The sequence below is a fragment of the Monodon monoceros genome, unplaced genomic scaffold, assembly GCF_005190385.1.
Source record: "Monodon monoceros isolate NGI ecotype Baffin Bay Population unplaced genomic scaffold, NGI_Narwhal_1 Super_Scaffold_9, whole genome shotgun sequence".
In the NCBI taxonomy this organism is placed as follows: Eukaryota; Metazoa; Chordata; class Mammalia; order Artiodactyla; family Monodontidae; genus Monodon; species Monodon monoceros.
In genome coordinates, this window is record NW_021703786.1 from 31,782,410 (window position 1) to 31,797,552 (window position 15,143).

Here is a 15,143-nt window from a genome sequence, read left to right on the forward strand (position 1 = left end):
TTTTCCCACTGGCCAGAGAGCAGAAGGCCTCTATTTCCACCCAAAGCTGTTGGTCTGAGTGGTCCCCTTAAGTCCGGGATCCGGAGTGCGTTGTCTCCGTCGAGGGCAGCCGCGGGGGGCGCTCATGCTTGGCTGGACTGAGTCAGGTCACAGGATTAGGGTAGGGAGCATAGCAAGCGCTGGACCCACACCCACGGCCCAGCAGTGCCATTTCCTCTGCCCCGACGGCGACCTGGTGTGCGAACGGGGAGGCCGAGGCAGGCTGGCCCAGAACCCGGGATGGAAGATCAAGCAGGCTGGCAGTGGAGGGGGCCAACCGGAGGGACTCTGCCCTTAATGCCTTTGCAGGGTTTCCTCCAGGCTTGGGAAGCAGGATTCAGGGCAGCCCCATCACCTGCCACTGCTGTCAGCGCAGGTGTCCCTGTTTCCCTTTCCCTCGTGGTATTTATGTTCCCTTTGGCTGAAATGCAGTAAGCGCCGTCGACCCCCTCCCTTCTGTTCTGGAAGGAGAAACCAAAGCAAAGGGTATGGACTGGATGGGGATCCCGAGGGGAGAGAGGTGGAAGGTACTGGAGCGGAGGGGTGGCAGCAGTGGCGGTGAACCTGGTGGGGTCTGGGAGGAGGGTGGCGGGGAGAACTCACTCTGAAGACAAGCCCTGAAGTCAGACTGACCTGAGTTCAAGTTCTTCCCAGGCATGTCACCTTGGCAGGTTACCCACTGCACCTGCCCCGTCTGCCTCGGGACCTCAGGGCTCCAGCTGAGCAACCGCAGGCAGGTGAGCCGGTGATAACCAGCAACGTTGTGTCTCTGTTTCCCGCAGATGACGTGGCCCCCTACTTCAAGACGGAGCCGGTGCGAACACAGGTGCACCTGGAGGGGAATCGCCTGGTACTCACGTGCATGGCCGAGGGCAGCTGGCCACTGGAGTTCAAGTGGCTTCACAACGACAGGGAGCTGACCAAGTTCTCTCTGGAGTACAGGCAAGCGTGCCGCCCCTCTCTTCCCACCCAGCCGCCAGGGTCCTGCTGTGTCTTGAGGGGGTACCAGGGCACTGGGCAGGGGCGCCGTGTGGCGGTTTTGGTGGGGGAGCCCCTGCTCCAGTGTTGCTGGGAGGCTGGGGTGACAGAAGTAGGGGGCCAAGGCCGCCCTCGCCCAGGGTGAGAAGACGCTGCCCCGCTGCCCCCAGCAGAAGATGGCTGGGTGGCCAGGCAACCGTGGATGGGGCAGAGGTGATGACTGAGGTAGGGGAGCCCGCTGCCAGCAGCTAGACTGTGGCCACGGCTGTGACCAGATCCCCACCTCCCCTCCCCACTGAGAAGAGCCCTGCTCTCTCGGGGGAGCTATTGGAGGGGCCTGGGTCCAGCAGAGGGGTAGGGCATGCAGCTACCTGGGGTCTGTAAGGGGCAGACAGATTCTATTTGGGAGGGCAATTCGGGGGGGACATGGAGGTGGGACCTCCCCCCCAGGACCTTTGCGCTTATCTCCACTCCCTGCTGTGCCCTTGCACTGGGCTCTGGGTTGGGCTGCCCTTCCTTCCCCAGGACACTGCCAAGTGGGGATAAGGGAGAATAGGGAGAGAGAGAGAGAGAGAAAAACAGGGTCTCAGTGAGAGCAAGTTTGCTACTAGAAGGGTGAGCAGTGGGGCAGCTACTCCCCAAGCCGGGTAGCCTCCAGCCTTTCTCCCGGTTCTCCTTCCCCCTGCTTCTATTCCCCTATCTCGGCCTTTTTTATTGGCTCCTGACCCTGTGCCTGGTGATTAATCCCCAGGCCTGATGTGCATAATTGCTTTTGTTGGGGAAACAAGATTGTCTTGCCCTGGGGATGTTGATACAAATCTGCCACCAGGGACAGGAACGCAAATGAGAGGAGGGGGATTTAATTGCTTGAGAATCAGGTCCTTTCCAGAAAACCATCCTTTTCTTCATGAAGCAGGGAGGCCAGAGTTTGGAGTGACCCCCATGCCCGGGTTCCTTCTGTCCCAGCCCTGGCCTGGATGGGATGGTGATGAGAGCCGAAAATTCGGCCTCTGTGCACCAGTGCCAAATCTCAGACACAGAGTTTGGGGTGAAGTAGAAAAGAATAGCTTAATTGCTTTGCCAGGCAAAGGGGGACACAGTGGGCTCATGCCCTCAAAAACTGTGTCCCAACCTGTGATGATTTGGTGAGGAGTTTTACAGCAATAGTTCAAGGGTGGGGTTACTGATAAGATTAGGGTGTATGCAGGGCCTGCACTCCTTTAATCTGGCCTCAGGTGGTCTCTTTTTTTTTTAATATAAATTTATTTATTATTTATTTTTGGCTGCATTGGGTCTTTGTTGCTGCGTGCGGCTTTGTCTAGTTGCAGCGAGCGGGGGCTACTCTTCATTGCGGTGCGCGGGCTTCTCACTGCGGTGGCTTCTCTTGTTGCGGAGCTCGGGCTGTAGGCCTGCGGGCTTCAGTAGTTGTGGCACGCGGGCTCAGTAGTTGTGGCGCACGGGCTTAGTTGCTCCGTGGCATGTGGGATCTTCCCGGACCAGGGCTCGAACCCGTGTCCCCTGCATTGGCAGGCGGATTCTCAACCACTGCGCCACCAGGGAGGCTCCTCAGGTGGCCTCTTGATGAGCTTCTGTGGTTCTTGATGTTATCGAACTGTGACCTTCTCTCTGAAATGAAGAATGATTCATCAAATAGTTCATCTTCCATTTGTCGGGGGTTTTAGTTCTGTAAAGAGCTCAAAGATACTGTTGTGTGTATCCCTTGAGGAGGGACCAGGACCTGTCCCAAGGCTGCACTGTTGTTTCTTGACTGCTCCTCCCTTGTCTCTGCATCCCCTCCCTTCCCTGATTAGCAACTGTTCTGATCTGCCCTTTGGGACTCAGGGAAGGTCATGGAGGCTGAAGGCTATTCCCTACATACAAGAAATGGGGGACACAGAAAGACTTTGGTGCCTAGGAGCCCCACGAGGTTCTGCTTGGTTTTGGTGGGAGTGGCCAGTTTGGCAAAGGAGGGGGCAGGAGAGGCTGGGGCAGGACGACCACCCTCCCCTCTGTGGATGGTGAGAGACCTGGACCAGGATGCAGGAGGTCCTCCAGGGCTGGCCACTCTGGGCCTCGGTTCTCCAGGGAGCCTCCCAGGGTGGTCCCCGTGATGGTTTTCAGCTGGGGCCCAGAGCCCTTCCTAAATGCTGTCTGGCACCCTGGGCAGTTTTGATCGTGTCCATGAAAAGCCCCTGCAGCCGCCTGGATGCTGAACATGCCTGAATGGGCTCCCCAGGAACACGCTGATGGCACACCACACTCTTAATGGTGCCCTCGCCCTTGTCTTGAGCTGGAGGCAGGACCCAGGAGGAGGAGGAGAGTTGGTTCTTGATCTGTTTCACAGCCATTCTTTTGGTGCCTGAAGCTGCAGGGACATGGGGTGGGCTTTACGCAGAAGCAGATTCTGGCTCAGCCTCAGGTTCAGACTTGCCCAGCGATGGAATGGGCTTCCTCGGGACACAGCAATCTGTCCCTGGAGGCATCCGAACGGTTGTCAGGGCGCAGCTGTTGTTGATGGTAATGATGGTAAGTCATCGGCAATGAGAAAGAATTTATCACCTGGCAGACGGCATGATGGGCGCTCTGAGAGCATCTTGTGTAATCCTGCCAGCAATCCCACGAGTAGGTTCCAGTGTTTTCTCCATTCTACAGACGAGCAGACTGAGGTTTAGGGAGATGAAACAGTCCACCCAAGGTCAAGTTGTTGAGTTGGGCTTCACAAATAAGTCACATAACTACAGAACTAGAATGCTTTACCATCCCCCACACTGCCTCCCGTTGCAGAAAGACTGAAGCCATTGCCTCCTCCGTGTGTATCCTAAGTGTCTTTCTGCTAACTGTGCTCTGCACGTTCTAGAAAACAAATCTCCCTTTCAGAGCTTAGTTGGGTGGAAGTTATTCAGGGAGACGTAAATGGACATCCATTCGGGAAACTCATCCTCCTGCCTCCTCATCCCCAGGAAGGCTGGCTGTTACAGCAGGGGCTTCTTTTCTTTTCTTTCTTTCTTTCATTTATTTTTGGCTGTGTTGGGTCTTTATTGCTGTGCGTGGGCTTTCTGTAGTTGCGGTGAGCAGGGGCTACTCTTCGTTGCAGTGTGTGCCTGCCGTGTGCCCGAGGACAAGTCAATCAGGATTTTCCTCTAATCAAAAATATGCTGTGGGCTTCCCTGGTGGCGCATCCGCCTGCCAGTGCAGGAGACACGGGTTCGAGCCCTGGTCCGGGAAGATCCCACAGGCCGCGGAGCAACTAAGCCCGTGCGCCGCAACTACTGAGCCTGTGCTCTAGAGCCTGCGGGCCACAACTACTGAGCCCACGTGCCACAACTACTGAAGCCCACGCGCCTAGAGCCCGTGCTCCACAACAAAGAGAAGCCACTGCAATGAGAAGCCCGCGCACCACAACGAAGACCCAACACAGCCAAATATGAATACATTAAATTAATTTTTTTAAAAAACGAGCTGTGCTCACAGGGAAAGATCTACACTCCTCAGTGTGGCCTTCAGAACTCTTCATGTTCTGCTCCTGACAGCACCTGCTTTAGCTCTTGCTGTTCCCATCTGAGGTAACACATTCCCACCAAACAGGACCCTCACACCACAGGTCCCAGGACAGTTCCTTCCACATGCCCTTTTTTCTGCCTTTGTCCAAACTGTCCCGTCCCCTCCACTTGGAATATTGCCCCTTTCAGAATCTTCTGTCTCTCTCCTGCAGGGTTCCAGCTCTTTTGGAAAGCTTTTCCTGATAGTACACATACGTGTTCTCAATAAATCTCTCTCCCTCTCTCTCTCAAACACACACACACTCATTTCTGCCTCTCTCTGCCCTTTGTGACTGTCCATAATACATCCCACTATACTTTGCCTTCTAATTATTTACATGAGAGCCTGCAAATAAACCACAGAATGAAGTGAGAGCCTCAGGCACCTTGGAGGTTCCAGGGATCTCAGGTTCCTGGAGGTTCCAGGAATCTCAGAACCAAGAACTTGATACTGCCAGGCCCTCTCCCCTCTGGGCTGCTCAGCTGTGCCCACCTCTGGGTTCAGACTTCATTCTCATGCAGTGAGCGACACTGAGAAGTTTGGGAATCACAGGCTCACAGCCACATGATTTCAGAGTAGAAGGAATTTCGCCATAGGAGTTCCATGTAGAAAGTCCCAGGGAAGGATTCTGATTGGTCCAGCTTGGATCCGCCCTGACCAATCCCAATGGGAAGCAGCATGGAGTGCTGTGATTGGCCAGGCCTGCATCATGTGTCTACTCCGAGCCATAGGACATTGCGCAGCAGCTCCCACACTAGAGCCACGTGGTGGAGAGGAGGGTGAGAGCTCTTAGCAGGAGAAGGGAAAAGGGTGGTGGGGCAGACAGTACCCCCTGTGTCCACTTTACCACCCCTGCCTCCTGTGAGGGCCTGGCTCATAGCAGGTATTTTTCCTTCCTTCCTTTCTTTTTTTTTAATTTTGAAATTTTTCAAATCTTGGAAGAATTATAAGATAGTACCGTAAACACCTGTATACCTTTTTACCATTCCCCAGTTGTTAATATTTTGTATCATTTGTACTCTCTCTTGCTCATTCTATGCACACGTAGATGCACGCATCTTTTTTTCTGAATTATTTAAGAGTTAGTTGCAGACATCACGTCACTTCACCCCTAAGTAGAATTTCCTAAAAGCAAGGCATTTTCCTACAGAACTACCACACAATTTTCACACTCAGGAAATTGCACATTGATAAAATACTGCTGTCTGACACACAGTCCACATTGAAATTTCTCCATGTGTCCCAATTATATCCTTTGTGGACATTTTTACTGTTGCTGTTCAGTACAGGATCTGATCAAGGACCACACATTGGATTCAGTTGTCATGACTCTTTAGACTCCTTAAATCTAGAACTATTGCTCATTTTTATTTCCTATCTTTCACGGCATTGACATTTTTGAGGGTTCAGCCAGTTTTGCAAGATGTCCTCCAAGAATATTACGTAGATATACATCCATTTCAACGCTTCACAGTTACAAGCACCCTAAGTCAGTTTGTACCATTATCGGTGATGGTGGGTCTTACCAACTGGTCAAGGTGATGTTTACTAGATTTCTCCCTTGCCCAGGTATCGACGTATCATCTCTCCTTTGAATGATAACTTGAGACTCTGTGAATATTCTCCTCCCCAGGAATTTCCCACCCAGTGCTTTAATAGTCATTGATGAGTCTTACCTGAATCAATTATTATTACCAAGGTGGTTGTGATAAGCAGATTTTCCATCATTCCTTTTACTTATATTAGTTGGCTCGCTTTCTTTCTTTCTTTCTTTCCTTTCTTTTCTTTCTTTCTTTCATTTATTTTTGGCTGTGTTGGGTCTTTATTGCTGTGCGTGGGCTTGTCTCTAGTTGTGGTGAGCAGGGGCTACTCTTTGTTGCAGTGTGTGGGCTTCTCATTGCCGTGGCTTCTCTTGTTGTGGAGCACGAGCTCTAGGCGCACAGGTTTCAGTCATTGTGGCACGTGGGCTCAGTAGTTGTGGCTCGCGGGCTCTAGAGTGCAGGCTCAGTAGCTGTGGCACAAGGGCTTAGTTGCTCCACAGAATGTGGTATCTTCCTGGGCCAGGGCTCGAACCCGTGTCCCTTGCATTGGCAGGCAGATTCTTAACCACCGCACCACCAGGGAAGCCCAGTTGGCATTCTTTCTTGAAAGAGATTTTTCCTTTCTCATCCCCTTTAAAATAATTTAGCATCAGTACAAACTCAAGGATAATTTTTTCTATTTAATTTTCCCTAATTTAATCCATTCCCATCATTATTTGGACGCTCGTAGTAACCCAGAGTTGGCCAATGGAGCTTCTTCAAGCTGGATCTTGAGTCCTTTTGACATGTCCCCAATGGATTTCTAGCACTTTCTTGCTTTTTGCCTCAACAAAATATTCGTTTCCCCTTTTGAATGAATGCCTACTGAAAATCCCATCATGTAGGAGATTGGTCAGCAGCTTCTCATTATGGTGTCTCACCACTGCTTTTTGCTGAGGACTTCCTATCTCATCCAAACCCCAGGTTTTTGTTTTTGTTTTTTTTATCAAACTCCAGGTTTTTAGTCGAGTGATAATATCCAATTTTCAGGCAGAAAGATGGCTGAATTGACTCAGCAGGTTGAGTGAAAAGAAGATTGGAAACACTGCTGTAAATTTAACTGTTTCCCACGCCGTCTCCAAAGGAAGAAGTTTGCATTCCCATTCAGTCTCCAAGGGTGTTTATTCTCAGTGGGATCTGTACCAGAATGGGCCAGGGGTGTGTGTATGTGTGTGTGAGAGAGAGAAATCTACAAGAAGGAAAGCCAGTGCCTCCTTCTGAGTACCTGTGACCCTGGGGAGTTTGTGGGTCCGAATCCATCCATGGGGGCAGAGTGGAAATAGCCTGGGTTAGGCCCGCGTGAATACAATCACACTCCTACCGCTTACTAGCTCTGTGACTTAGGGCAGAAATACTTAGCCACCCTGAATTTGTTTTCTCACTTTGGAACTGGGCACGGTAACGCCTACTTTAGAGGGTTATCGTGAGGATTAAATGAGATGCTATGGGACAAATCCAGTCCCGGGTGCAACAGACATGAAATAAAGGGTACCTGTTAGGATTATACAGGGTATCATCGTGATAGAATAATGGGGCAAATAACAAAGCCGCCAGAAATCTCTTGTGCGGGTGAGCACACCTTCCTCCAAGGGGTCCCAGGGCTCTGGTTATATATATGCTTCTTTAAGTCTCATATACACATTTAATGGTTATGAGCGTGCAAAGCACATAGATGTGTTTGCGTGACTTCCTGACTCTGTGGGTCAGTAACTCACATAAAGGTCAGGTCCTCTCTGTTGCCTCTGGAGCCTCTCCCACCACCCCCCTTCCCTCCCATGGGGGGGGGCATCTCTCCAGGTTGAATCAGGTCAGCCTCCGTTTGCATCCATGTCACCAGCCAGGGCTGCGTGCATTGGGACTATCCCCCCAGCTCAAGAAATGGCAGGTCAGGCAGTGGCTGTAGGGGAGGAAGGGGGATGGACATTAACCTCCCGTCCTTGTGACCATGTCCTGGCAGAGTCTTCAACCAGATTATTTTGTCCCACCTGGGTAACGCCTTCTGCCATAATTATTCTCACACTTAAAATCAAATAGGAAAAACAAATCAGCTAGGCAGACCACACACACACACACAGATTCCCACACGCAATCAGGCACGCGTATCCATAGAAAAACTGTTTATCCAGACTCACTCGGTTTCAAGAACTTAATATACATCATTTCACAGCAACACTAGGAAGTGTTATTACCCTCATTTTGCAAACGAAGCTCACAGGAGTTCCAGAATGTGGCTGGGCTCATCCAGGGAGCAAGTGGCAGCTCCAAGAGGCCTGTCACCTGAGTGCGTTTTGTCCTTTCTGCACAGATGCACACAGGTTCCCGATTGGGTTCCTTCTGTCCCACTTTTGTCACTGTGTGTCGTTCTCTGGCCCAAGAGACAAGAAGCCGAGGGCCCCTCAGACCCTCTGGGGGGCAAGCGTGTGGGTGTGAGACCAGATGAGGCTGAGTCCATCCTCCGAGGCCCCAGATGGGCCCTGCTGGGTGTGGAGGCGGGCAGGTGTGTGGACGGGAAGCTCAGGTGAGCCAGGCCGGGCGTCTGGCTGGCCCCCGCTGTGTCCTCAGCCCTGCTGCCAGCCTGACATCGTTTATGGTGGAGCTGTAGCATCTGGGAGGGGCACAGGCTTGGTGGTGGGGAGAAGAAAGCCCAGTCGAGGCAGAGACCCACGCGTGAGATGGCCCTGGCTGTGGTCACAAAATAGGGGACCCCTGCAGAGCAGCTGCAACCTTTGAAATCCTTCAGAGGAGAGGATGAAAAGAAACTCCAGGGCTTGCCTGGTGGCGCAGTGGTTGAGAGGCCGCCTGCCGATGCAGGGGACACGAGTTCATGCCCCGGTTCAGGAGGATCCCACGTGCCGCGGAGCAGTTGGGCCCGTGAGCCATGGCCGCTGAGCCTGCGTGTCCAGAGCCTGTGCTCCGCAACAGGAGAGGCCACAACAGTGAGAGGCCCACGTACGGGAAAAAAAAAAAAGAAAGAAAGAAACTCCAGTGCCAGCTGCTTTGTCTCTGCCTTCTCCTCTGGCCTCCCTTAGAAGTGAGAGCAGGCAGCAGAGGCCAGGGAGGCAGAGGCTGGTGGGCTTTCCAGAGGGCACATGCCACATGGGTGCCAGGAACCAAGCCACGCTCTTCCCCACAGCAGTTCTGGGACATTGGTGCTATTATTATCTCTGCTTCTTAGCTAGGAATCACAGTTCAGAGAGGTCCAGCGACTTGCCCAAGGTCACACAGCCAAATCTGGAGAGCCAGGTTTCACCCAGGATCGTTCAGACCCCAAGCCTGTGTCCCGCCCCCTGCTCCGAGCTGCCTTGCCGTGCTTGTCCTCTGCCAGGGCAGTGACACTGCCAGGGCCCAGCTTTCTGGGCAGGGCCCCAGCTAGCCTTCTAAACCACAGCAGAGGAACTATTCACGGCCAACATATGGAACTTAGCACGGCCCAGCCCTGCTTTAAGTGCTTCACATACGTTAACTCTTTTTTTTTTTTTTTTTTGCGGTACACGGGCCTCTCACTGTTGTGGCCTCTCCCATTGCCTCTCCACCCCATGCTTGGTCCGCGAGGGCCACTTTCACCTAGGTTCTTGTTCTCAATCCCTGGACATCAGCAACTCCTAAGGGAAGAGACGTGAGGGAGGCATCTTCCTGGTTCAGCTCCCCACCCAGGGCCCAAAGTCATAGGACTAAGATGGGCCAGGTCTTCTCCCTCCAAGCCTGATGAAGAAACATCAGGATTGGGCTTCCCTGGTGGCGCAGTGGTCGAGAGTCCGCCTGCCGATGCAGCGGACATGGGTTCGTGCCCCGGTCCGGGAAGATCCCACGTGCCGCGGAGCGGCTGGGCCCGTGAGCCATGGCCGCTGAGCCTGCGCGTCCAGAGCCTGTGCTCCGCAACGGGAGAGGCCACAGCAGTGAGAGGCCCGTGTACCGCAAAAAAAAAAAAAAAAGAAGAAGCATCAGAAGATGCTGATTCGTTCACCAGGCGGAGATTTAGGACCTTCTGCCTGCCTGGCACAGAGCTAGGCAAGGAGGACAAGACCAAAGGCAGTGCCAGACCCTCCCCCCCAAAGCCCCCCTTCCTGCTGCCCTTTAGAAATGTTGGTTCCAGCCAAGGGGCAAGGTGTGCACTCATGACCCGTAAGCGCCTGGACCGAGGAGCCACAGCAGGTGCTGGAGGCCAAGAGAGTATCCTAGAGAGGTTTCGGGCAGCCTCTGGAAGTCGTGGAGCTTGAACGGAGAAGGGAAGAGCCCTTGGGTGGGGCCAGGCAGTGAACGGGGGGCAGCTCTCCTGGTGCAGCAGGTGCTGGGTGCTGATGACCTTGTGCTCAATAAGACAGGAAGACCTCTGCCCTCGTAGATCATACAGTCCAGAGGGGAAGCAGATTTTAATAATTCTACAGGTATTAATGAACTCCAGTTTTTTTGTTGTTTTTTTGTTTTTTGAGAGTTTTTTCTTGGCCGCGCTGCCCAGCACGCGGGATCCTAGTTCCCAGACCAGGAATCGAACCCCTGCCCCCTGCAGCGGAAGCACGGCGCCCTAACCACTGGACCGCCAGGGAATTCACGGGACTCCAGTTTTGATAAGTGCTGTTGAGGGAAAGCACAGGCCAGAGAAGACATTAGTGAGGCAGCTGAGACCTGGATGCTCAGAGTTAGCCGGGGCTGGCGGCGGGCGGGCGGGTTGCCCAGGGAGCGGCGCGTACACACGTCGAGGCGGGGGGGCTCAGGGAGGGCAGGATGCTGGAGAAGTGGACGGGCCGACCAAGGTGGGGCTTGTTCTCTGTCTTGAGGTGCTCTTATCTTCTGTGAAAAGCTGTGTGGAGCCCTTGAATGGTTGTTCACAGGGAAGGGACACAATCGGATATCCATTTAAAAAATATTTAGCCCAGCAGCTGAGTGGGAAGTGGACAGGAGGAGAACGGTTAGGAGCTGGGCTCTCAGTCACGGTGGGAACGGCTGATGGCTTGCACCATCTTGGTGACAGTGGAGATGGGAGGAATGCATGGGTCTGAGACTTCTGTAGGAGATGGAATTGGTGAGACTCCATCAGCTGGGCATGGCCAGTAAAGGGAGGAAGGTGAGGCGATTGAGGAAGGAGGCACCGGAAGAGCAGGGGCTTTGCGGGACGTCGCTGTGCGTGGTGGTGGGTGGTTGGCCAGACATCAGGTCGAGATGGCCAACAGGCAAGTGGATGAGAAGAAAAGCCTGAGCTGACGGTCTTGATTTAGGAGTCCACGTGACCATGACAGCCATGGGGAGGGGGAGGGAGCGGACCCAGCACAGGGGAGAGAGCGCTGGGGTCTCAGAAGGCAGACAAAAGAAAGGAGGTGACAGCCAGCCCAGCACAATGAGGCCAAGAGGCCAAGACGGAGGAAGGAAACGGAGACTGGGTTGTTATGGAAGGAAAGAGGGTGTTTCGAGAAGGACCAGGTGGTCAACCGTGTCAACTGCTGTGGATGCTAGCAACTCTCCGCTAGATTTAGGGACACGGATGTCCGGTGACCTAAGGAGAGTGGGGATGGGCAAGTTGAGGAGCCAGTGAAGGAGGCACTGAGCCTAGGGGATCCTCAAGGCAAAACAGGAGTGAAGAAGCGGACGTCGGGAGGAGTGTGATGGTGGTGACCGGCTGATGCCCGGTGCCGCCTTGGGAGCCGGGGAGGCACAGCCAGCACGGGATGGCGGAGGAAGAACCATGAATGCCAGGGAGAACGTTCTGAGCTGCATCCTGCAGGTGGTGGGTGGTCTTTGGAGGATTTGGGTCGGGGCGCTCGAGACCCCGTGTAACCTGGTCCTGCCTCTCTTTCCAGCCTCTTCTCTCGCCCACCCCGTGCACTAATGGGATGAAGGACAGATTTCCTGATGGTCTCTGTTATTAAACATCGCTGTGCTTTTGCTCACCTCTCTCCTCCACCTGTGCTGTCCTTACACACTGCTTCTACCTGATACTCCAAGGTTCAGCATCAGCATCCCCTCAATAGCAATCTCAGTCCCCACCCCGACTCACCGTATGCCTTTGGGCAAACTACTTCATCCCTGCCTCAGTTGCCCAGTCTGTTAAATGGGAACAATAAAACGAGTAGCTACCTCCCAGGGGTGGAGAAGGTCCATGTGTCTGGTCATCGACGGCTCTGTAAGTGGAAAGGGTGGCCTGAAAGCCACCAAATAAATCCCGAATCCTGTCTACCTCTCTCCCCACCTTACTCTTTCTGGCCCCGGCCTCATCCCCACCCTCCTGGGAAGCCTGGGCTCTTCTTCCTCAACAAAGCCAGATCCCATCTGTCTATATGCAACCGCTTTGGGGTCGAATTGACTCCAATTTGACCGTGAGTTTGGACATCTTGTCTGAAAATTGAAGGCTGCTGGTGAGAAAGCTGAAGTGCAGGAATTAGTTATGATGAAGCATAAATTGAATTTTAATAGAGATGTCCATGGCATGGAGCCAGCTTACTGAGGCAGAGGGAAGGTAGTAATTAAAAGTTAACGAGTTTAGGGCTTCCCTGGTGGCACAGTGGTTGGGAGTCCGCCTGCCGATGCAGGGGACACGGGTTCGTGCCCCGGTCCGGGAGGATCCCACGTGCCGCGGAGCGGCTGGGCCCGTGAGCCGTGGCCGCTGAGCCTGCGCGTTCGGAGCCTGTGCTCCGCAACGGGAGAGGCCACGACAGTGAGAGGCCCTCGTACCACAAAAAAAAAAAAGTTAACGAGGTTAGAAAGGTCGTAACCCTCCGGGAGGGGTGGGGAAGGCGGACCGAGAGGAGGAAGAGGCCCCCCGCCGAGCGTGCTGTCCTCTCCCTGACCCGGAAGCCCCTCTCCCGGCTCCCAAGGATCCGGGGGTGGGGGGAGGCTGCAGGGAGTTGCCCTGCTCGCCCCGCCTGTGCACCCAAGGGGGCCCGCAGCAGCGGGGTGGGAGCAGAGTTTGAGGGACCCTCCGAGGACACCCCGTGCTGCCCGTGAGGAAGGTAGTAACGGGAGTGGGGTTTCTCGACCTGGGCGTTCTTAACGTTTGGGGCGGGGTTATTCTTTGTTGTGCATTGTAGGGTGTGTAGCAGCATCCGTGGCCTGGACCCCCTAGATGCCGCTAGTCCCCTCCCCGAAATGTGACAACCAAAAATGTCTCCAGACGCTTCCAAATGTGCCCTGCGGGGGGCTACGTCACCCCCACTGAGAACCGGTGATGTAGAGTGAGGCAGCAGTGCGCCCCAGACCCTCCTAGCTGGAGCCAGCGTCAGGGGCCTGGCATGGGAGGGAGAAGCTGGAGGTGGCTGGCCACCCTCTGGTCCCTCTTGGGTTCTCTCCTGCCCCCAGTAGACTGGACTTCCTGTAGCACAGAGTTGCTTTCGTCAATGCTGCATTTGCATTTGGTCCTCGGTGTGGGATGCGGATGCGCGGGGCGGGTGTGACAGCTCCATTGCTCAGACGAGGCCAGAGGCTCAGAGACTCTGAGCCTGGCCGGCGCTCATTCACCCCATGGATGGAAGGCACCAGCTCCCCCAGGTGTCAGTACTGTAGCCTGGTCTCCTCTGGGCAGTCCCGCTCTTTGAAGCCTTGGTGAAGGCTAAGGCCATCGGTGGAAGGGGTCTCAGTTACCTGGAGCAGCCCTGGCCCGGTCCCTACAGGTGCCCAAGAAACCTCCTGACAGGGTCCTGAGGCCCTAAAGCCTGGCCTATCCCACTCCCGGGGGTGGAGGCCTCCCCTTGCTTTAGGACAGGTCCTTCCTGGACCCAAGGGGACCAGCCACTCTGATGGGGAGTGACAGGAGAAGCCAGGAAAGAGGCGGGCAGGAGGCAGAGAGGCCCCGGAGGACCAGGGCAGGTGGTGGGCAGCGAGGGGCACGGCTGGCTCCCCTGACCTCAGGGTGTCGTTGCGATAATGATGCCAATTAAGATGAATAAGTTCAAAATGTGAGGGGAAAGAGGGAAAAAAAGAAGCAAGAGATTCTAAAACACTGGCTGTCTCGGTTTCCGTGGCAACCTGTTTCCTCACTCTCACTAATGGGTCCTGGCTTGGGCAGGGGGTGGGCCCCCCACTGCCGAGGAAGCCGGAGATGGATGGTAGGTGTTACCTTGCTGGACTCGAGCAAAGGGCAGTGGGGGCCGGGGGACACATGCCTGGGGCCTTGCGAGGGTCACAGCCACAGGATGGCTCCCTGGCCCCCGGGCCAAGCTCGCCACCTTACAGGCCACCATGGCCTGAGAGGAAGATGACTTGCCCCAGAGTCGGGGCATGAGTTAATGTCAAGGTTAGAATTCACACCCAGGCCCCCTGAGTCTCCATCCAGCACTGCTTGGATTTCATCGGGCTACGAGTACGGGCGAACGCGAAGACTCCAAGATCCAGTTAGATTCAGTGATTTTTCCTTCGTCAGGTTGAACGTCTCAGGATGTGCGGGGGACACATCAAGCTAGGGGTGGGGGTCATTCCCAGGCCCTGGGTCTCAGGCTCCTTTCTCTCCGCTTGGGTATCCGCTGCGTCCTCTTGATGTCCCCGTGGTTCAGAACATCACTCCGAGGCTTCACAGCCCTGAGAACCCTTGGGAGTGGGACAGGGAGGGCATTTCCCTGAAGCCGTAGGTTCCCCCTGAAGCTGGGGCAGGCAGGGAGGAGCTGCTCCCTGTCTCCTCACTGACACTTGTGCAACTGGCACAGCTCTGGGGGCCCATCCATGGCCCACGTGAGCCCTCGTTACTAAGTTTAATGCTCACTGGGTGGTTGGAGGAGGATGTTACTAGGCCTCCCATTGTATAGATGGAGACACTGAGGCCCAGGGGGTAAAGTGACGCGTCCAGGGTCATGCTGCAAATCAGGGCTGGAGCAAGGGACGTAGACCCGCTGGTGGCCCCGCTACACGGAACAGTCTAGAACACACAGGTGTGCACACATGAGCCACACCCTCTCTCCCCCTCCTCTCCTGCTACTTTCTGATCCGGGCAGCCCTGGGGACAGGTGGCTACGTCCGCCCAGACTCCGCAGAGTGCAGACAGATCACGCACGTGAAGCATCGCCGCTGCCTTTCATGATACGGTTC

The 15,143-nt window shown here is 54.6% G+C and overlaps 1 protein-coding gene across 1 annotated transcript in view; it reads left to right on the plus strand.

Moving 5' to 3' along the window:
* Positions 1-15,143, plus strand: part of SDK2 (sidekick cell adhesion molecule 2) — a 262,157-nt gene that overhangs the window by 120,510 nt on the left and 126,504 nt on the right. The window contains exon 2 of the mRNA XM_029212052.1: positions 822-981. Coding sequence (XP_029067885.1) covers positions 822-981 — 160 coding nt within the window. The remainder of the gene's footprint in view (positions 1-821; positions 982-15,143) is intronic.